This window comes from Salmo salar, chromosome ssa09 (assembly GCF_905237065.1).
Source record: "Salmo salar chromosome ssa09, Ssal_v3.1, whole genome shotgun sequence".
Taxonomy (NCBI): Eukaryota; Metazoa; Chordata; class Actinopteri; order Salmoniformes; family Salmonidae; genus Salmo; species Salmo salar.
In genome coordinates this window covers 16151152-16175488 of record NC_059450.1, presented here as the reverse complement: position 1 = coordinate 16175488, position 24337 = coordinate 16151152, and the positions used below count along the sequence as shown (strand labels likewise).

The 24337-nt window shown below is 44.3% G+C and overlaps 1 protein-coding gene and 1 pseudogene across 3 annotated transcripts in view; both read right to left on the bottom strand.

Moving 5' to 3' along the window:
- LOC106610794 (serine/threonine-protein kinase D3) overlaps positions 1–8845 on the bottom strand; it is a 64607-nt gene extending 55762 nt beyond the window's left edge. The window contains exons 1-3 of one of the 3 annotated variants that reach the window (XM_045723429.1): positions 6832–8845; positions 6577–6721; positions 5487–6253 (exon numbers count right to left, since the gene is read on the bottom strand). In XM_045723429.1, the coding sequence (XP_045579385.1) occupies positions 5487–5795 (309 nt within the window). In that variant the 5' untranslated portion in view covers positions 5796–6253; positions 6577–6721; positions 6832–8845. The remainder of the gene's footprint in view (positions 1–5486; positions 6254–6576; positions 6722–6831) is intronic. The other 2 variants (XM_045723428.1, XM_014210381.2) reach the window with 2 other exon arrangements.
- A 456-nt stretch (positions 8846–9301) lies between these two features.
- LOC106610796 (adenylyltransferase and sulfurtransferase MOCS3-like) lies at positions 9302–24072 on the bottom strand (annotated as a pseudogene).
- Between the last annotated feature and the right edge of the window lie 265 nt (positions 24073–24337).

Sequence of the window (24337 nt, the reverse complement as noted above, 5' to 3'; positions counted from 1 at the left end):
TTGGCGACTTAAGTGCCGTAAGCTGATGATGTACCAACTAAACAAACGCTGTGTGTGGCAAATCAAATCACTAGGCTGCATGTACTGTTCCATTCATCAAAGATGTGCAAATCCCTTGCTTATCATCAGTTGTTGTCCGTTTAAAGTTTTAGTTTTTACACGAAACCTTATTTAGAGTCACTCAAAAGGTTCAAAATATTACCCAAATGCTGCTGTTTTCACCATACTGTTTCATGTTGTTCAGCTTGACCTATTGAGTGTCTGCTTCTCAAAAGGCCTTTGTTCAGCTAATTACGCAGGCAGCTGTGCTACTCTCAACCAGGAACTGGGAGCTATTCTACTGCACTAACAAACCAGTAGGAAAGCAAGGGTGTGCTGTACTGTGCCAGACAGCCACATTTCACAGTACAGTATATCCAGCTGTGGCGAATATGTTCAGAACAGAGCAGGACTATCTTAGGGACAAGGGGTAAAGTAGAAATGTTCATAAAACTGCCTTGGTTTGATGTTTTTTCCCCTATCGTCTATGCCAAAAGGACTTCAAATTTCCTTCCTTCTTGCAAGCTTTATCCTCCCCCTCGAACAGCTAGAGAGGAACGTTAACTTGGAGGCCAAGACACGCTATAAACCTTCCATTTTATATCAAACACTTTCAATGTTTCAACTGACAAGGCTAAGATTTCCAACCTTCGCCTCCAAACATCCCCACCTGCTATTTAATGCTGCATTGACAGGATATCAAGGCATGTTGAGCGTGCCATAACCATTACACCATCCTCTACAACTTGTCTGACGTGATCCAGAAACCCAGTGTTATAGTTGAATTTGTTGGGATGGCACCCCATCCCAACAACATAACATCATCCTTCAAGTATGCCTGGATGGGAAGCGGAGGAATGCTGGTTGGCTGGGCCGGCTGGCTGCTAAAGACAAGTCACTCTCAGGAAGTCATGAACTTTTGTCCCGCGGTTGCTCCCTCTCTGGCTGCACGGGAGGACTTGGGCGACACTAAACAGGAAGCAGCTCCACAAGCTGACGCTATCACTGTTTATACCCCATTCATCACGCACAGAGACCCGACCAAACACCCAGGGCCGGGGCCAAGGAGACAGACCCAGAGTCTGGTGGCAGGCAGCCACAGATAGAGAGCCTAACCAGGGCAGCCTGGTTCCCCTCAGGGTGGGTCACGTCACTCACTCTTTCTGCTGTGTCACCTCACAGTCCCAGAGGAGCCTGCCTGGTCTGTGTGGGTGGGTGAAGGATGGTGCTCTCACGCCAACTGACGATACCCTCAAAGGGTCATCATCACATTGACTGAAGTGGAGCAGAGGGCTACAGCCACGCAGAAGACTTGAAGAAGAAGTTATCATCTAGAAATCAGATTATCTCAAGTTCAATCTTACTAATTTTGAGGTACTGTAAAAAGTTCCCTTAATGATCGGTTACCTATCTTAACCATAGAGACAAAACAGACCTCGGATCAGTGAATAAGGGCATATTCAATGCACATCCCAAAGGGGCCCAGTGCTTTGGCAGTCAGTTGGATGATGAATGAGCTGTATGGAGTCCATAGAATACACAGCTATAACTGATTTCATTCCCTAAATAGTGGGATTCAAAAAGAGGGTTCAGCCATGAGATAAAATGTCAATGCTGTGTTAACAATGTAAGCCCATGTATATATTCAGTGGAAACAAGGGAGAATCTACTCTGTCAATCTAGGACTAGGCCAAGGACAGTGCAAATTCAAATCTAATACTACTCCGTTTCAAAACATTTGAAGGGAAACAACTGCTCCGACAGCATATACTTCTGACTAATGTTGCTCCATGTTTGTTGCCTGGCTCAGTGACTGACTGGTGGACCGCTTACCAACTACACAGTCGCTCAGCGTGGGAAATGATAGCACACAGGGGCAAAGTTCTGTCCAGACTATCTACTGAGATATTAGCATATAAAACATGTTTCCTGTCCGCTCACCACTGACACAGGAACCCCGGGCTCTCCACTGTTGAAGGAATCTAGAAAGGCAGAGGTGGGGTCCGAGCTTGTCAGCTGGAAAAGCTACAGAGGCAAACCCAGCTGCTGCTTTATTAAAAGGTTAACAATAGTCATGCATACTTCAGTTCAGTGAGGATGGACTTGATGGACAGAAAAGAGCACAGTGATATTTTCCACTGATATCAAAGCCATATGGGTGGATTTCATCAGACAGAGAATACTGTGACCTGCTATAACAGCAGCAATATAGAACAACCACTAGCCATATCAAGACATTACAGACTTTATAACAATTGGATCATTTGTAACTCAAAGTACAGTGCCTATTCAGCAGATGTTACCGTAAGTAGCTGATTTTAAAGTAATAACTCGTCTAAGGTTAATGCAAACTGACTGTGTTGATTTTCTAAAAGAACTTTCTTCATATCATAATTACAACATTTTCTTTAGCTCTTGTAGCTGACTCTAGCAACCTTGCCAATACATTACAAGATCTATGAAAATATCATCAGTGATCAGATGCTCTGCAGACCAGTATCAGCAGACCCCATAAAGAACAACAACATTACAGTGGCCTGGAGGACTGTGAACTTGGCCTACATTACAGTAAAAGACACAAGAAATGCACTCTGAATTAGCACTGGTAGTTCTATGGGTTTCAGGCCTTTCTGATGGTTTAAGGTATGTTCACCAGCTCAGTTGTACTGAATGGAACGTGTCAGCTCAACGTAGCTCAAAGCGACTCCAATTTCTAAGAACAATGAATCTCTTGAGAGGAAAAGGTTACAGAGTATTTGCATTACAGAGGTGATGAGTAAGGAGAGGCGAGAAGTGAACAAAGTATCTATACTGTGACTATGTGGGCCAGCCAGGATGCGCAGAGAAAAATATGATTACGTTTCTCACCCGTTACTCCAAAACACCTGATCCCTTTGCTCCCACCCCTCCCTTCCTTTTATCCACTAGACACGATGGAATGAGTTCTATAATCTCATCCCCTCACTCAGTCTCTGATTAATGATGGACACAAATAGAGTAATCTTCCTTATGGATGTAAGACGCTAACACAACAGGTGAACGTGTGAATGTCATTTCATTAAAAAAGGAACATCCACACATAACCACAGTAAAGCCTACACCCCATCCATCAGATAGAACGGCACAAACCGAGGAGGAAAAAAAACAACACAAAATGGCATTGAGTAACGGATGTTACAAGAGAGAGTAAGATTGAGTCCGAAATAACTATTATCTAAACGTTCAGGACCTAATAAGCAGTCTAATGTATGGTATCAGTTGGATGTGAACATCTGAATGTGGATCTGTCGTCTATAGTCTGAGACAAGGCCGTTCATACTGTATGTTATTATCTACACTGGTGTGTAAAGAAGCACAAGGAGGACGCAGGGACACACTCTTTGAACAAATGGCCAGTCTTGAGAATGTTCTTCACGGACCAACTCCATCTCTAGATTGCTAAGAGTTAAAAACCAGACCAATGCATGGTAATGGCAACCCTATAATGGACAGAGACAGTCTGCTTGCCACCAATACAATTTAAAGAACAAACAAACGGAGTCAGCAAACTACATTTGGTTCCACTGGTTTGCTCTTGATTTTCCAAACTTGCCTTTGCATCTTTCTAGCCAGTGGTACAAAGGCAACCACTGTTGATTGATGCAGTCTATATTTCAGTTGTTCAAAGCCTCTTCTTATGCAGGAGCCATAACCCAAAGTCATTACCGACAGCCACAATTGTCATGGAAAATAACCTGGCATATGCATTACATCGTGGATGACTTTGAGAGGAATAAACCACTGAGTGGTTCAGTGTTAGTGTCGCCAGTGAGAGTACACCACAATGTAAATAGCTGATGCTACTAGACCGTGCACGCCAACCGGAGAAGCCTCACTGCTGCCGAGCACGCTGCTGTGGTGCTTAAAACTCATTCTGTGCACAAGACACAGATGTCTGCAACAACAACAACAAAAACTGGTCACAAAAAGTGCAAACAGACAAGTATGGCACAGAAATGGCAAACACTGTCTGCAATATAACGGTCTCACTGTTTTGAAGAGTTCATTTCAACTTGCAACCAATGTTCCCTCTAAGCTGCGCGCTCCCGGGACTGCCCCGCAGAAGAAATATCAGCCTGCGCAGAGAAACACCAGATTGAACTTCACTCAACTTTCTAGTTTTCCCCCTTAGCTATCAACATTATCAACGTTTCCCTTTACTGTGGGAATTGTGATCGAATCAATGCAATATTAGCCACTTTCAATGCAACATAACATTTTGTTGTAGGCAGAACGCATTGGAGTATGATTTTATTGCATTGACAGGCTATACTCAGCCTGTACTCTACACAGACCGATACGGCAAAACCAATCAGAGCTGCAGTAGGATAATATGCAAATAGACCATTGCCATATATGGATCTGTGCCATTCACTTTGAACTGGACTGTGTGTACAGAAAGAGCGGTCGTGAGTAGATGTGCTTGTTTTGAGATGAAAGCGAGAGCTGCATGTAGCCAGCCACGTGTGCACATTTGTTAATATCCTTTACTAGTTAGTGAGTTATTAGCCCAATTATAGATAATTTGTAGTCAGCAATGGGGGAGGGATTGCTTCCTGCAAGAGCAGAAAACGTGTACATTTCTAGACATCTTTGAAAAGCGAGTCAGGTAAACAGATTTTTTTTTTTCTTAAAGGGGCAGTGTTGTATTTTCAGATAGCTCATTCAAGCCTAAGTAGCCAATAGGCAGAGGGTAGCATAATTTGTCTGATTCTCTGTCATTTTATTTTGTAAAATTGGTTTCTTGCATCAAACACAACAACATGTTCAGTCACCTCCTTGTCTGAAGGACAAGTGGATAAACAGGTTAATGTCAAGCCCTGCATGTTTTTTTTCAAAAGTCTCATGGAATGTAGGCCTACATAGAACACCACAAATCAAATCAAATCACACACATTGGCTGCTACTGTAGGCTGAATGATAGAACAGCTATTTCCATGTTAAAATGTTATGGGATGCATTTTCTCCATTGTTTTTGATGGTAGGCCACTCTGGTAGACCTACATTACGATCAAATAGCCACAGTAGCCTACTTGACCACTGTCTGAAGCTGTAACTTAAAGCGGGTACAGCCTCAGTGTTCATAGTAAAACACGTGCTGGAAGTTGCACAGAATTTTCACAACGCTCAGACCTGAAATTTGCTCAGTGCCGAACTATGCCACTGATTTGTTTAGCAGTATGCTTGGTGGACTTTCCAGTGGACTTTCCAATCTTTCTTGAAACTTGGAGCAAAAAAAAGACAACTAAGCTTTTAGATTTTACAGAGAATTTGCTTTCTCTTGCTCAGGCCTACTTATTGCATTTCATTCTATCGATTCTATCGATATCTTTATAGATATTCACTCTGGCATTATGCATTAGCTGCAGTAGGTCAAGTGTTATAACAAGGAAGGGATGTGTAATTACCTTTTGGTCGACTATAGAGCAGACCAGGTCTTTGACCGCAGACAGAGACATGTCATGGTTCTCCAGGTTCACCATCTCTCTGGTCAGGCCAATCTGGAGGAGGAAGGACACTCCATGGAAGGAGCTGCGGGAGTTAGTGGGGCTGGGAGCGCTGTGAGTGTGACTCCCGTGACTCCCGTTGGACAGGCGGCTGTAGAGGGGTCCCGGGGGGCTCGGCGATGGTGAGGGAGTCAGAGGCACGGCTGGGACTTGTGAGTGGAGGTAGGCTTTGGGAAAGGATGGAGGAGCTGAGCTGCTGCAGGCAGACATTGGGTTTCTTCCAACGGCAGAGATGATGATGCAAAATGTAAAGTATTGTAACCGTCAGTGATGCCTTTTTAAATCAGGCACCACTGAACAACTAAGAACAGACACAAGTCTGAAGAAACACTCACTCCTCATTCTAGGAGACATGAAACGCAAGGTCTTCAAAGTATCACGAACAGTATTAGCCAATAGCAATAGTCAAACGTTCATCCCCATTGACTTCTCAGACCGATGCCTGGCAATCAATTCAAGGACAAAGCCTGATGATTCAACTAAATGGCCTCAGCTCTCTCTCTCAGGCAAGAGATGTGTGCAGTTTGGACTGCTGAGATACTCCAGTCGTCCTAGATTGATTCCCCCAACGCTCACTGCAAGAGGCGGTCACCATTCCAAACTTCATGTTCTTGAATGGTGTCCCCTCACAGTACTAGAGTCACATATCTGCCCTGGCCACAGGAAACCTGTCACAAAACAGATACAGTACATTTAATGGTGGTAGAATAGAATATGTTTAGGTTTGTAGATGTAGTAGATTTGACCAAACTAGAAAAAAATTCAGCGAAGCAAATCATGACCTCAAAGCTGTTTACACTTTCTGAGTAGGCTATGCAATAACAATAAGTGATGCAATTCACGAGAAATAAACATGATCAGGTTTGGATACAATAAACACATCAAATAATTGTAATTGGAAAATTCGATTATATTGTAAGCAAGTACAAACAATGCATCATGTTTAATAACTTCATCTGACAAATTAGAGACATGGTGTAGGTTACCATACATTATGGAATGTTTTCTATTCATCATGCACAACCAACATCTGGAATCAAGGCTTCTCAACATCTGGACCATCCCACTTTCGATTGAATTGCTGGCAGAAGACGACCTCATGTCCACGAATGCCAGCAACACAAGTTATACAAGACCTGTTTTTGCATAATAAAAGCTTGTTGAAATATTCTTCAATATCCTATGAATTACCCTAAATATTCCAATCGTCCATAAAATATGTCTAAAACATAATAGGCTTACTTACCTCCACTTTCTTCAAAAGGCGACGATGGATTCATGGTCAGTGGACAGCAGGAACTTCTCCAAAAACTCCAACAATCGAATCACACAGAAAAAATATTCAAGTTCATTCGCCTTTTCGCTAAATCATACAAATGAGCAACAATGTAACCATATGCATTAGCAGGATTGTCTAAAAGCGTGCTAAGACTCACAACCGAGTTCTCTAAATTTTTGAAACTTTCTCTTGTCGTCTATTCGTGGTTGCCAGATTCATGCGCATCTTATTATCCTTCCAGCTGTGACTACTCCCACTGTTCTGAGAGAAAAGGAGGAGAGAAAGATTCCTGGGGCTTGAAGTTCTATTACCTAGTTGGTGCTTTGGGTTTCTATCGGTGAGGATAAATCTTCAAACTACAATCTCACATGCAATGGCGTCTCGAAAAACGTATCTTTACATTGCGCATGCCTCTTTCATCTATCTTTTCCGTTATTCGGATTATGCTGGAGAGAAGAAAAAAAACTGTTACCCGACATCTATTGCTTCAGTTCTGAAAATCAGTTGCCAGCAACGTAGAAAAAAATGCCATCATCCTCTATCCCTTACACTGTTGTTGCACTGTTGCGTCTAATCTTTTAGAGAGGGTGGTGGTATACATCAGCATATATTATGTCATTTCCATATATGGAAATGACAACACATTATGGATGTATAGATGTGTAATAACTCTAACACATAGTTCATATACCAATGTTCCCAAATAACTCGAAATACATAATGAAGTACTATATTACCCTGTATGCCCTCAACAATACATTGGGGTTATAAAAATAGAACAATCTGGAACAGGAATAAGGTTATGACAATGGATTACAATGTTCAGTTTTTTCTTGTACAACATTTTACTTGCCATTTAAAGCACAATCTTGAAAACCAGAAACTATTTTTTTCACTTTTCACCAGTGAAAATATTTGTCTGTCAGGGAAGCAATACCCAATGCAACCAGCAAACATAAAAGAAGTTAAGGCAGAAAAACGGTCGTTATGATTACATGATACACTACTTACACGGCAGGGCTGGTGGAGGAAGAGGACTGTATGAACATTATATCTGAATGGCCGACTGGCGTGAATTTACTCTTGAAACAGACTGAAATATGGGACCAATGATTTCTCACACTCTCAGAAAAACCTACATGATCTTTAAGCTTCCCGTGATGAAACCTCAGTGTAGAACCTGTGACGTTGAGTCAATACTGAGGGAAAGAGGGGTCTATCTTCTGGGCCCAGGCCATCAGTCCCCCACAGATGTTCTTCGCAGTGACACAGTCCACCTCAGAACCTGACATTCTCTCCAAGACCTGAACTGCCTTCTGGGAGTCATTACCCAGCTTACAGATCACATAAACTGCAGCAGGGAAACACAAACGAATCAAAATGAGTAGTAGCAGCTTCCATTTCCCGGCTTCTCACAAGATTACGACATCTGGCTGGCTATGCGAGACTACGTGAGTTGAATGAATAAAATGGGTCGGGAATATTCTTTGTTTGATGCTTGTCCAGAAGCAGAGCTATTGCATGGTATTTTAATTCAAAATCACTATTAGGTGTGTTATGAACATGATGACTTCTTTTACTCTTGAAACTTAAAAGGGTGTCATGTGTACCAGTTCAACTAAACTGTGTCAACTGTTTACAGAACAGAGTGTTTCCCAGAAATTAGCCATTAAAAGAGCTCATTAATAGCAAAATATACACAGGTTTGCAGGAAATACACTCTGCTGAAATAAAGACCAAGATGAATATTCAATAAAAAGAGGCCAGCTGTTCACGATGACGGTATATTTTTGTGTTGGAAAAAGGATCACCTAGCAACTCCATCAACTCCCGTCATTGACTGTCCAAAATAAGCGAATACCCTCGCAGGACAAGGCTACACAGGCTTAATTAGAACTCAAATGACTCCTGTTTGTTCAGTGAATATGGAGCCGCTCCATAAGCCTAGCCATTGAAGAGCCTCTGCATGTTGTGACCTGCGGAGCTAGATGGAGACCAGATCAGTCATGTTACCTGGGACCTGGGTTGCACTCGACATCTGCTCTTTCACTTGGCCAATTCTCTCCTTCAGCACATGGATGTGTTCACTGTTGCTGTTCTCTAAACAGGAGAGAGGAATGTCTAGCAATGATATAAGGAAATAAACCATTTTACCATTGAATTGAGGACAATTACTTGATTACTAATTCAGAACAGCTATGAAAGCACAGTGATGACAGATGTAATTAATAGGAGGATATGAATACTTCTTTCTAACTAACTCCATATCTTGCTAATTGTATATAGTTAATGGAGTACAATGCCCGGAGGGCATTCAGTCAGCAGAAGGATACTGAGGGAGGTGGGCAGGTAACATATATCCACCACTAGAGGGCGCACGTTCAGCAGGAGATGAGGAGCCGTGTTGTCCACTATAGCTTCATGCTCCTGGCAATAGAAAGGATAAATTCTAATGTTTGTCAATGGTCACCTACAACACTTCACTTTGTTAATGGCAATGTCAGGTGTAAAGGTCTGCGACGTCAGAATTGAAGTTGCTAGTTTTCTGTGAGATGACACAAAGATGACAAACTGCTTTGGATGATAACTTTTCTATAACTATAGTTGCATAGTGCCTTTTTTTGTTGTTGAGTTGGGTGGAGTAAGCTTAACGTTTTGTCACATTATTACAATTATAGGAAATAAAACTGTTTCCGACTCCAGGCCTTGCACAATCACTATTATAGGCCAATCAATCACGATCTTCATCTACTTTCTCTTAATGGCTAAATTGTTTTGAAAGCTGTAATTTAGCAGAAATCCAAACAACCATTTCTGTCAGGGCCCCAAAAAAAAGGTTATTATTTTCCGTAGAATACGTACAATCGCGTTTTAGTCATTTCCCACTTAGGGTTGGGTCAGCGTTTTGATTTAATCCGGGTTTATGAATGCACACGAATCACAGAAAATCAAGCGTAATCATCAGTCCTTGACTTGGACTGAAATAGGTGACGATACTTATTTTGGGTGCTGGTACTGTTTCCATTTAGGTACAGGAGCTCCACAGTACTTTTGAGCTAACATTCTATAAGACGAACAGGAGCTCAAGCAGTAGAGAATTTGAGGTTTGGCCCAAGTCAAGCATGGGTAATCATGCAATAATCGTCAAAAAACAGAAAGTCACGGACTACACTCTACTTGCACGGATACCCTCTGGTCTTTGGAGAGAAGGTTTAGTTTTCAACACTGAAAGAAAGCCCAGAAAATATTAGGTAAATATATTCAAAGCCAACACTTAAACAACATTTTCCTGTAATTAATGGAAAATGGGAATGTTATTTAGCTTTTTTAGTCGAGTAAAGTACAGAAAACTCCTTTTGACATACAGTGTATATCTCTGCTATTTATCTGAATTATAGGTAATGAGCACACTTTCCTGGCCTAACATTCCATACGATATGTGTATTTGATAAGGGGTTTAAAGGTGAGTGATAACACTTTTGCCAATTCAGATTTAATTTAAAATCCCCTTTACTTTAAAATGCTTAACCCCTTAACAATGAATATGCAAGATCAATGCTTTGCCCACAGTGCCCTCTTTTCAGTAACCCCTGACCTTATCTATGGCAGCAGACCCACAGAACCTCTCATAGTCCACTAAGTGTGTGACAGTGGGGGTTCTCTCCCCACACAGCACAGCTGGCCTGCAGCCTGATGGACCGGAACTTGACATCCTGGGCGTCAAACATCAACAGCTGTTGGCCACAGGAAGCTGTCACACTGAGTCAAGGAAGGGGCTCCTGTCTGACTGACACACATCACCATGATTCACAGCATGACCCACTTCACTGATTTAAAATGGTCTTTGTATATTCAGAAACATATCTCAAAAGGTCCAGCAAATCTACAGAATTTCCTCTCTTTTAGTCTAGCTTTATCAGATGGGCATGGTCATTAAGAAAGATCCCTTCCTTCCCATGCTACACTGACTCATTCAGGCTTTCCTTCATCCAGTCAGCACCATGACTAAGCATAACGTGCCATTTCATTGTACAGTAGATAAACTGTAGTGGGGCTGTGGAGTGACTCAGGGAGCTTTCACTGGGAAAGATACAGTCCTGTCCTGAGGCGATCTTCAGGACCTCCAACGCTTGGAAACATCCCATGATCCCTGGTACTGAGACAAAAGAGTGAAACGTCAATAATCAATTCCTTTCTCTATCAAAGGGTGAAGACATGGATCAGAAGAGGACTCACCTACTCCTAGGACCCCTCCGTCAGAGCAGTTGGTCACTTTCTCCAGGAGTGGAGGCTTTGGGTACCAACACCTGTAGCAGGGGCCTCCACGGTAGTTATACACTGTCAACTACAGACACAGACAACAGGGGTACTGTGCACAAAGGATGAGTAGCAGTAAACATATGGCATTTACTAGTCAGTCATTTGTCACTTAAATGTAACTAGATCCTTACCTGGCCCTCCATTCTCAGGGCACTGGCAGATACTAGGCACTTGCCACTGAGGACACAGGCATCATTTATCAGATAGGGGGTGGGAACATTGTCTGAACAGTCAGCCACAATGTCGTACATGAGGTGGATAATGTCAAGGAGTAAAAATGCAGTGATTTTGCCTCAGAAAGTCAGTGTTATGCTAATTGTTTGACTCTTGGATTTGGTTACACAGAACACCTGTGACAGATAGTAAAGTCTCTTCTTTACTTCCTGTAAGATAATATAAGGCTCAAAGCGGAGAGGGAGGATACTGTTGGATGAGCTGTAAGGTGTTCTCTGGAGAGAGCTGGAGGTGGTAGGGAATGCATTCTACTGTGGAGTTCAACCTGTACACACATAAAAAGGACAGACACAAGGCCATTCGCATTAAAACCAAATCACGCTCTCCCATCCCGCCCCTTATATCTAACTAATTTTGGAGAGTAAGAAACTATGAAAAGAATATTGGCTGGCTAATGTTATTTTCCTCTGAATACCTAAAGCCTAAAAGAAGCAATGAACAGTTAAAACAATAACAAAGCGTTTTCTCCACCCCTGTTTTGGTAAAAAGCTGAGGGGTGGGGCTGGAGAAATGTAACCAGTCTTAAATTCATAGACAGAGCTATGTTTTGAGGCTATATAGTGTTTGTTCACGTTTACAAGCTTATATTTTGGGTTCTGATAGGGGACGACAGTTGAACTAAGAGGCATTTATACGTTATATTATTTAAGAATCAATGGTTACATATCATTCATTTATAAATCCCAAAATGGATGTAGTAACTACATATTTTCCCTTCAACATTCAATTGCATTACCATTCATGTACTGTATGTTCACTCTAACAAAAAAGAGGGGGGACTATAGTTTATCATAAGACTGCTAAACAAGACTGCTAAATAGCTAATGAAATGGCTACCCGGACTACCTGCATTGACCCTTTTTTTTGCACAAACTCTCTTGCACTGACTATGCACACACACACGGGACTCTACTCAGACATATTTACACTGACACCCAAACACACCACATACACCCACACACACACACAAGATGCGCACACATGCATACTGACGCCACACACAACACACACTGCTACTCCGCATATGCTGCTGCTACAGCTCAGTCTATTATCTATCCTGTTGCCTAGTCACTTTAACCCTAGCTAAATGTACATAGCTACCTCAATGACCTAGTACCCCTGCACACCGACTCGTTACTGGTGCTCCCTGTATATAGCCATGTTATTTTTACTCGTTATTGTTATTCACTGTGTGTTTATTCCTCCTGTCACTATTTCTATTTTTTCTTCTCTATCTTTAATTGTTGAAAAAGGATCCGTAAATCAGCATTTCACTGTTAGTCTACACCTGTTGTTTACAAAGCATGTGACAAATACATTTTGATTTGATCTGAGAACAAGCCATTGCTGTTTGGGTAAATGGCACCACCTAGTGGCTATAGCTATGATGTAGAGGTTAATCACAGTACTGCAGCAGCCTGTGCAGGCCCCAGTGGCCTCCTATACCTTCTGACAGCATGGGCAGCAGCCTGGGCCTTGGCCTGATCCTGGCTGTCCTCTCCATGGAGCACCTGTCTGTGCAGGTTACTCAGCTCCACCTCGTCATAGTCCAGCAGACCCACACGCCCTGGGGTTATAAAGGGATGGAACCATGGTATAACAGTGTACATACACTTTGAATCCTGGCTGTATCGCAACCGGCCGTGACTTGGAGTCCCATAGGGCGGTGCACAATTGGCCCAGTGTCGTCCGGGTTTGGCCGGTGTAGGCCGTCATTATAAATAAGAATTGGTTCTTAACTGACTTGCCTAGTTAAATAAAGGTTAAATTAAATTAGTATTGCATATCCCTAGAGGTTGAAAAGTGTATTACATGTAGGCCTACCTAATAATTTGTGATATGCCAAATGCTATGTTGATTTGTAGTGATTCAGCTCCATGGAGAGGCTATATCTATTTGGGTGTACAGCATCTGAATCATTGACCATTACTGAGGGTATAACTTACTGATATTCTCTCTCCCCACATTTTTACATTTTAGACATTTAGCAGACACTCTTATACAGAGCGACTTTCAGTAGTGAGTGCATACATTTCCATACTGGTCCCCCGTGGGAATCGAACCCACAACCCAGGCGTTGCAAGCACCGTGCTCTACCAACTGAGCCACACGGGGTCTACCTACCGATTCCTGCTGCAGCTAGATACTGTGCCAGGGGGCAGCCTAGTCCTCCACACCCTACAACCAGCACTGATGTCTGGGAGAGATTCAGCTGACCTGCCTGCAGAGAGTAAAGGATGTGTTCAATAAGGTGTTCAATAATGTCACACTAAATGAATACCCTTATTTCAGAGATTGGGTGAAAGCTGCCATTATTACCTTGTACACCCAGCTCTGACAGCAGAAGCTGTCTGCTGTAGCGCATGATGTCTTCATTGGACAGGGCTGCCTTGGGTTTCAGAGGTGGAAGTGTTGTCACTTTCTCCTGCAGCTGTAGACCTGTCAAACAGGGGCGGAGCCAGAGGGGTGTCCGGGGTGGCACTGGACACCCCTGACATCTGATTGGCCACTCCGGATGCCACACCAAAATGTAATTCGCTACTGGCAGTTTGATGCTAATTGACATCTCATTTCACGTCTTGTTGAAAGAAGCATTTATTTTGACGTTCAACGGCGCATTTTTCAAATTGAGGAAGAGAGAAAATGTACTTCGTTGCGAGATACAGAAGAATAAGAAGAACTCTTTTCGCGACTGGTGAAAACATCATATTTGAAGTAAGATTTAAGGTTTAGCATCGGGTTTAGGTTTCCTGATCAACATTTACGAAAGTTGAGTCGCTGTGTAAGTTAACATTAGACCTTTGCCTCCATTAACAGATAATAGATCAGTTCCCAATTTAGCCTAACATGTTTACATCTGTGCTAGTAAAACATGCATATACAGCGCAGTAAATTACAGCTGTCAGTGTTCAGCAAGTTAACATTCAGCAATTTGAAATCCATAAACTCAGTTAGAATTTTGTACTTGAACTCAAAACGAACAATTGTTATTATCAACCTGTTAATGTTACTCAAAAGACTACCACAATTTGCAGTTTGCTATCGTAAAGGTGTAAGAAATTATAGCTAGCTAAGTTACTTACTGCAGAGTAGGGCTAGCCATGATCTAACTAGTAACTTAGGCTGGTAGTTGATGTTAAGGTACAGTTATGATAATGGGGATTTGTAATTAAGATTGAGATTGGACTAAAATGTGGGTAATTGGATGCTTAGATGTAAACATAGACTGTCTTATTTTTGCATAGGGTCAATTAAACATGAAAAGAAAGGGAGAGATAACAGACTTCTCTTCCAAAAGGAACCAATGGTAGGCCAGGCCTATACTTTAAATTACACATTTTAGTTAGCAGCTGTTAGTATCTAATCTTGTAGATCCCTTAATTATACATTTCCATAGAGATATGACACATTATTTAACGTGTATTTCAGACATTTCAAGATCCAGAGAAGAGGGTCCTGTACAGCTGTGTTTGAAAACATTTCCCAGAACTCAGCATGATACTAGGAAAAGGGCTTTCAACAGCTCCTGGTATAAAGACAATTCATGGCTTGAATATTCTGTAAGTCAAGATTCTACTTATTGTTTCGCCTGTAGGCATTTTTCTCTGCCCAATACACCTGAATCTGCCATCATATCACAGTCAGGTTTTTGTAACTGGAAAAAGGCGCCGTTTAAAGATTCTGGGTTTAAGCTCCATTCGAAAGGCAGAACATCATATCAATGCAACATATGCTTGGAATCAGCATTAAAGGCTATTGACAGCAACTCATCAATGTTAGATGTCATAAATGAGGACCGGAAAAAGAAAGTGGAGGAAAACTGTACTTTGCATTAAAACAATTGCAGATGTGTTCCTATTAACTGCCACTCAAAATATAGCGCAGAGAGGTCATCGAGAGTCTGATGACTCTCACAACAAGGGTAATTTTTTGACAATCTTAGAAGAAATAGCAAAGCATGACCCTCTCTGTAATCAGCCTGTGTGTAGCTGGTGTAGAGAGTCAGGCGCAGGACAGCAGATATGAGTAATCAACGTATTTACAAACAATTACTCACAAACAAACATGGGGGAACAGAGGGTTAAATAATGAACAAGTAATTGGGGGATTGAAACCAGGTGTGTAAGACAAAGACAAAACAAATAGAAAATGAAAAGTGGATCGGCGATGGCTAGAAGGCCGGTGACGTCGACCGCCGAATGCCGCCCGAACAAGGAGAGGGACCGACTTCGGCGGAAGTCGTGACAGTACCCCCCTTGACGCGCGGCTCCAGCAGCGCGCCGACACCGACCTCGGGGATGACCCGGAGGACGAGGCGCAGGGCGATCCGGGTGGAGACGGTGGAACTCCCGCAGCAACGAAGGGTGCAAGACGTCCTCCACAGGCACCCAGCATCTCTCCTCCGGACCGTACCCCTCCCACTCTACGAGGTACTGAAGGCTCCTCGCCCGACGCCTCGAGTCCAGGATGGCTCGAACAGCATATGCCGGGGCCCCCTCGATGTCCAGAGAGGGCGGAGGAACCTCCCGCACCTCAGACTCCTGGAGTGGACCAGCCACCACCGGCCTGATGAGACACATGGAACGAGGGATTAATACAGTAATCTGGGGGAAGCTGTAACCTGTAGCATACCTCGTTCAGTCTCCTCAGGACTTTGAATGACCCCACAAACCGCGGACCCAGCTTCCAGCAGGGCAGGCGGAGTGGCATGTTTCGGGTCGAGAGCCAGACCCGGTCGCCGGTGCGAACACCGGGGCCTCACTGCGGTGGCGGTCGGCGCTCGCCTTCTGCCGCCTCACGGCCCATTGCAGGTGCACATGGGCGGCGTCCCAGGTCTCCTCCGAGCGCTTAAACCATTCTTCCACCGCAGGAGCTTCGATCTGGCTCTGATGCCAAGGTGCCAGAACCGGCTGATACCCCAGTACGCACTGGAAGGGAGAGAGGTTAGTGGAGGAGTGGCGGAGTGAGTTTTGGGCCATCTCTGCCCAGGGGATGAACGCCGCCCACTCCCCCGGCCGGTCCTGGCAATATGACCGCAGAAACCTACCCACATCCTGGTTTACTCTCTCCACCTGCCCGTTACTCTCGGGGTGAAAACCTGAGGTGAGGCTGACCGAGACCCCCAGACGTTCCATGAACGCTCTCGTGTGGGCCCAATAGATCAGACGGTCGTGGACAGCAGACGGAACGTACAGGCGCCCAGCTGGACACCAGGGGGGAGTGGGCTCTGTGCGTAATGCCCGCTCGATGTCCGCGTCCAGCTCACACACCACCGGTGCCACCAGGCAAGAGGCCGGAAGGATGGGAGTGTGATCCATGGACCGCTCCTCTGTGTCATACATCCAGGACAGTGCGTCTGCCTTAGCGTTCTGGGAACCTGGTCTGTAGGACAGAGTGAAAACAAAACGGGTAAAAAACATGGCCCACCTTGCCTGGCGAGGGTTCAGTCTCCTCGCTGCCCGGATGTACTCCAGATTGCGGTGGTCAGTCCAGATGAGGAAAGGGTGTTTAGCCCCCTCAAGCCAATGTCTCCACGCCTTCAGAGCCTTGACAACAGCCAACAGCTCCCGGTCCCCCACATTATATTTTCGCTCCGCCGGGCTGAGCTTCTTCGAAAAGAAAGCACAGGGGCGGAGCTTTGGTGGCGTGCCCGAGGGCTGAGAGAGCACGGCTCCTATCCCAGCCTCGGATGCGTCCACCTCCACTATGAACGGCAAAGAGGGATCCGGATGAGCCAGCACGGGAGCCGAGGTAAACAGAGCCTTCAGGTGACCAAAAGCCCTGTCCGCCTCAGCCGACCACTGCAGTCGCACCGGTCCCCCCTTCAGCAATGAGGTAATGGGAGCCGCTACCTGACCAAAAACCCGGATAAAGCTCCGGTAGTAGTTGGCAAACCCTAGAAACCGCTGCACTTCCTTTACCGTGGTGGGAGTCGGCCAATTACGCACGGCTGAAATGCGGTCACTCTCCATCTCCACCCCTGAAGTGGAAATGCGGTACCCTAGGAAGGAGACGGACTGTTGGAAGAACAGACATTTCTCAGCCTTGACGTATAGGTCATGCTCCAAAAGTCGACCAAGCACCAAGCACATCAGAATGTCGTCGATATACACCACTACACCCTGCCCGTGCAGGTCCCGGAAAATCTCATCAACAAAGGCCTGGAAGACATTCATCAACCCGTACGGCATGACGAGGTACTCATAGTGCCCTGTGGTGGTACTAAATGCCGTCTTCCACTCGTCCCCCTCCCGGATACGCACCAGGTTCTAAGCGCTCCTGAGATCCAATTTTGTGAAGAAGCGCGCCCCATGCATTGACTCGATCGCACTGTGATCTGATTGATACCCTGATAGTCAATACATGGGCGCAGACCTCCATCCTTCTTCTTCACAAAAAATAAACTCGAGGAGGCAGGTGAAGTGGAGGGCAGAATGTATCCCTGCCCCAGGGATTCGGAGACATATATTTCCATAGCTGCAGTCTCCTCCTGTGACAGAGGATACACGTGACTCCTGGGAAGTGCTGCGTCTACCAGGAGATTTATCGCACAATCCCCCCGTCGATGGGGTGGTAATTGAGTCGCCTGAGAGCCAAATTGGCATATTCTGAGGGGATGCGCACGGTGGAGACCTGGTCTGGACTTTCCACCGTAGTCGCAACAATGGAAACTCCTACACACCTCCCCGAGCACTCTCGTGACCACCCCTTGAGAGCCCTCTGTTGACACGAAATAGTGGGGTCATGACAGGCCAACCAGGGTAGGCCCAGCACCACGGGAAATGCAGGAGAATCAATAAGGAAGAGACTGATTCTCTCCTTGTGACCCTCCTGCGTAACCATGTCTAGTGGAGCGGTGGCATCCCTAATCAGCACTGACCCTAATGGTCGACTATCTACGGCGTGCACAGGGAAGGGCATATCCATAGGAACAAGGGGGATCCCTAAACTATGGGCAAATGAACAGTCAATAAAATTCCCAGCTGCGCCTGAATCTACGAGCGCCTTCTGCTGGGAATGCTGGGAAAACTCAGGAAATGTAATAAACACATACATGTGAGCAACAGGGGGCTCTGGGTGAGCCTGGTGCCGACTCACCTGGGGTGACACGACAGTGCCCTGCCTGCTGCCTCGACTCCCTGAGGAACCCCCCCAGCACCAACCAGCAGTGTGCCCTCTGCGGCCACAGATGGTGCAGGGAATGGCCCCTCCTCCGGTCGCCCTAAGCGCAGCACCTCCCAGCTCCATGGGCGTCGGAGCGGAGGTGCTGGGGGATGGAATTGACAGGCCCCGATCCGGACGTCCGCGGGTAGCCAGCAGGTTGTCCAGCCGGATGGACAAGTCAACCAGCTGGTCCAACGTGAGGGTGGTGTCTCAGCAGGCCAACTCCTGACGGACGTCCTCGCGCAGACTGCACCAGTAGTGATCGATCAGGGCCCTGTCGTTCCATCCCGCGCTGGCGGCCAGGGTCCGGAAGTCCAATGCGAAATCCTGCGTGCTCCTCGTCCCCTGCCTCAGGTGGAACAGACTGCCCGAAATCGAAAACTGCCCGAAAGCGGCGGGTGAACTCTGCATAATGGTCCAACGCCGCGTCTCCTTCACTCCATACAGCGTTGGCCCACTCCAGGGCTTTGCTTGAGAGGCAGGAGACGAGGGCGGACACGCTCTCACGTCCTGAAGGAGCCAGATGGATGGTCGCCAGGTAGAGTTCCAGCTGGAGTAGGAACCCCTGGCATCCAGCAGCCGTCCCATCATACTCCCTCGGGAGCGCAAGTTGAATCCCGCTGGGACCGGGTGAAGGAGGGGTGGACAGTGGGGCCTGCTGTAGTGGGGCTGGTGGAGGCGCTGGACAACCTCCTCCTCTCTCCCAACGATCCATCGTCTGCAGCACGCGATCCATGGCGGTGCCCAGATGTTGCAACATGGTTGCGTGCTGCTGGACGCGCTCCTCTACCGCCACAGGGAGGGCGTCTGCTCCTGCTGACTCCATTTGACTGGTGAGTAATTCTGTAATCGGCCTGTGTGTAGCTGGTGTAGAGAGTCAGACGCAGGACAGCAGATATAAGTAATCAACATATTTACTCAAGTATTCACAAATACAAACACAATATACCGAGCCCACAATAACAGACCGTATACAAGACAAACAATTACTCACAAACAAACATGGGGGAACAGAGGGTTAAATAATGAACAAGTAATTGGGGGATTGAAACAAGGTGTGTAAGACAAAGACAAAACAAATGGAAAATGAAAAGTGGATCGGCGATGGCTAGAAGGCCGGTGACGTCGACCGCCGCCCGAACAAGGAGAGGGACCGACTTCGGCGGAAGTCGTGACACTCTCAGAGAAAAGGATGAATGCATTTGGCAATGCTAAGTACACAAGCCACCAAATCCAGAAGGAAGTTCTTGAGGGTTTAGCTGAGATGGTACAAAGTCAAATAATAAGAGAAGTAAAAGAAAGTGAAGTGTTTAGTGTAATTGCAGATGAAATCAAGGATGTAAAGAAAAAAGAACAAATGTCTTTAGTTGTGAGGTACTATTACAACAGGGCCATCCACGAAAGCTTTTTACACTTTCAGTCAGCTGAAAGCTTAGATGCAGCAGGTCTCACAAAATTGCTAATTGATTGCCTTGAAAAACATTGGATGGACTACAGAAATGATCTTGTGAGGCAAGGCTATGATGGTGCATCCATCATGAGCGGAAAGCATTCTGGTGTGTCTGCACGGATTTAAAACAGTGCCAGATTTGCATTTTATGTGCACTGTAATGCACATTGTTTGAATCTGTCAAATCAGTACCCGAGGCAGTACATTTTTTTGCTCTCCTGCAGAAGCTTTATAACTTTGTATCTGGCTCGTACGTTCATCTCAAGTGTCTTGCAGTTCAGAAAGAGCTGTATCCACAGCAGCAGCCCAGGGAACTACAGAGACTTATGGATGTAAGGTGGGCATGCAGATACATGGCATGCCGTAATCTGAGGGACAGGCTTCCAGCAGTTCTAAGAGTGCTACAGGATATCAGACTTGAAAATAGTGGCGATAGATCAGTGGAGGCAAGGGGCCTTCTTTCTCAGAATGAAATGTAAATCTTAGGGTTTTTGGTTACCTTTTGTAAAGTGCTTGGTGATGCCAAATGTCTTTCTGACATGCTCCAATCAAGCTCTCTTGACCTAGCAAGGGCTGTGGATCTAGTAGGTGCCCTTAAGGACACATTACAGGACTACAGAAGTGAGGGTTACTTTGGAGATCTATCGAAAGAGGTTGAAGAGATTGCAGAGCACTGCAAAATAAGTGTACAAACAGTGTGTAAAAGACAACCTAAAACAAGCTTAAGATTTCCCGACTCAGTGATGAGCAATGTAGGACAGAAAAATAGTGACCAAAGTGATGGTGAGAGCTTCCAAAGAGCTATCTTTTATCAGGTGCTTGACTGTCTCACAGCTGAGCTGCAGAGGCGTTTTTCAAAGAGGAATTGCCAGATAATGCAAGGGGTCCAGTCTCTCAACCCAAAGAGTACAACATTCTTGAATGAAGAGCCTCTGTTTGCCTTTGCTCAGACCTTTGATTCAGATTTAGATGACCTCAAACATGAGGTTCATCAAACCAAGCGGCTTCTTGATAGGAGAGAAAAGTGGAAGAGACAGACCGTCTACTCTCCTTGACTTTGTTGTGTTTCTAGAACCTTATAAAGAGGTCTTCCATGAGCTATTTTGACTTTGTAAGATTTCTGTTGTTACACCAGTCAGCAGTGCTTCTTGCGAGAGAAACTCCTCAGCTTGAAAACTGATTAAAACCCACTTTAGGACAACAACGGTTGATGACAGGTTAAGTCACCTCGGAATTCTCTGTGTTGAGTCAAGAAGGGCACGCTCCTTCAACATGGATGAGTTTGTGAAACATTTTGCCAGTTCTCACCAGAACCGTAGAATTATGCTGTTTTAAATATACCTAGGATAATTTGGCACTTAGGCTGTCCCTCTGGTCATGATTAAAACCTGCACTGTGTACTAGCTAGTGTCCTGACATTCTAAAATGATACATCCAAAGGGTATCATGTCACACATTTCATTTGGTCTTCAGTAGGCCAATTCCAAAACTTTTCTTTGCTATTAGTTAACATAATATATATGAGCATAAATATGATACTGTAAGTTTGTCCATTTCAAGTCCATTTCTGCTTGATACCTGGTATGTCAAATTGCAGTGTGTTTTTTGGTAAATGTACTTTTTTGTAAATTTATGTAACACACAAATGCTATCTTATCTCCTTGGTGCTTGAGCTTTGTTTTCTGAAAATATTTTGGGATGTTCAACACTTATAGACCCAGATGATATATTCATGAAAACAGAGTGACCCAAGTCTCTCCTGTATGTGAGTACAGTGCAGTACAGTGTGTGTGTGAGAGAGAGAAAGAAATTGAGCTGCAGTTCCGAGGTAGAGACACTGACTATTCATAGTATGTTAAAGAATTCTAGTGAAGTAACCCTTTTGGACCACACTATCTACCACATTGAGAACTCCGGGTTAAGTGAATTATCACTTCTACCTCTAATCAGCAATCATAGGATTCATTCATGCTCCTTAGATGCCAGGTTAGGGTTACACACACATTTTCTGTCATGGTCTATGGACCCCCTGAAGTAGCCTTGGCCACCCCCTGGCCACCCCATGTATAAAACTCTTGTTCCACCACTGCTGTCAAACGGATCTGATTTCAGTGGAGAAAGAATGGAGAGAGCGTATATGGTGTATTTAGTGGTTCAGAATAAAAGTTGTGGTTATTATAGACAATGTGAAATGTCACTTCATAAGTTGACAAGCGATATAAAGTCAATTGAATTGTAGGCTAACTAGTCTCGCTCGGCTCTCCTTCCAAATCCGGTCTTGTTAACTCTAACCCATAGAGAATGATAGAGGACTCTTCTTTGTATCTGTCCCATTATGGCATCTGCATACGGGCAGCGAATTTAAGGCCATCTAGTAGTCCATTTTCTTCTACTACTTCTATGATCTGGAAAACAAACTGACAGTGTGCTTACTGCCACCTGGAGTGTGTTGTTTCAACAGGTATAAAGCCAAGGTTGGCGATTTACTGCTACCTGCAGTTATGGAATGTTTGCGCACAATCATAATTAATTGGCTGATCCCTCCTGATGACCCAGATAGAAATATGTGATCCTTCCCAATATGGGGGTGAATGTTTAAACGTTAAAACGTTGCAACTTGAAATTCTTATATTCCTATATGAACTATAACTCAGAAGAAACCTTAAAATTGTTGCATGTTGTGTTTATGTTTTGTTCAGTGTACTTTAATTAAAGTTTGTTAAATACCGTGACTTACCAAGACATTTAGTAGTGTTAGGGTTGAACTGGCTATTTGTATGCATAACCTTTATAATATATCGGGAAGCTATGCTACAATATTAAGTATATAAACTACGGATAAATCAACTGTCGAAGACAGGAAGAACGACACCCGGCGACAGGAAGTGCGTCACTAGGCTGGGACCTGCCTGCACGCCGACGATAGGAGGAGCAAGTTTAAACCACGCTCCTCCTCCCTCTGACAGGCCAGCATTGAGCGGGAACTATCTCTGTCAGAGTATAAAAGAGAGAACAATAGAATGTGACGCCCTCTTCTCTGTTTGCCCTGCGAGGTGTCACGAACGACATATTTACCATACACGTGTTTGCATTAATTAAAGTACAGCTAATTAGAAGTTACTATGTGCTGACTATTTTGTTCTGATACCAGAAACAAACAGGACACAACTTTAACAGTAGAAATAAAACATATCTAGCTACCATACCATAAAAAAATGCATAAAAAACAACACAGCAACACATCAATCAGCGATGTTTGTCGTTAGTGTTTTTTCCTAAATGTTATGCCACAGCAGAATTCCACTGTCACTTTTTTTAAAGTTACCAATTGTCACTATCAACATATTACTGTAGCTGCATTCTATGTCTGTAATGGATTGCGGTAGATATAACTTCATTGCCCAGCCCTAGCGGTCATACATATGTTATAGGACTATTTTTCTGTATTGTAAATTGATGTGGAAATTAATGATTTTTTCTTATAATTTTAACGGGAAGAAAATGATTACAAAAAAATGTCTGTTTAAACTTTAAGCAAAATGTTCCATTTGTCACATCCTTACTACCCACCCTGTTGACTACTTTAAAATTGAGTAAGTCCTCAAAAGGCGCTAAGACAGGTTTTTTGGCACTAGAGTCCTCTATCTATCTCTATGCTCAAACCCAACCCCACACTGTAACTTTGTCTGCTGATAGCCACAGCAAGCACTAGGCAACAGCTAACTAGCTTACTGGTATTCAATCAATGTAATGAGAAACCTACCTTTCCTAATTGTGCCAGTTTATCCTTCAATGAAACGATATGTTTTTCCATGTCGTGACTTCAAACAGGAAACCTCTTCCGACATAGCTGCAATACGATATAAGACACGTGAGATACAATTTCTTACACAGTTAGCGAAATAATGCCACAATCGTACTGATTGCAACTGTTTTAGTGATTAGTGTTTGTTGTCATTTGTCGAAGTCGGACTCCGCACTTCCTGGTCTACAGAAGAGACACACGTGAGATGATGCCAGTTGGGGGTGCTTTCCCAATGACTGTAGTCTATTCCTGCGCCACATCAAATCAAGCGGGAGATCAAGGCACTGCATACGCTGTTGTCGCTGCGCAGTTCAGTTCCCACAGTTTGATTACTTTACTATAGGAAAGTAGGCTAATTGAAATATCTCAAATGTAAATTACGAATTCACTTGGAAAGGCTATGCTTACATTTTAACTTACAATCGTTTACTTGTATTGCTTGATTACCTTGCCTCATAAAATGCAGATACATGTATAGATGCAAGCTTTTCTGATCTAAT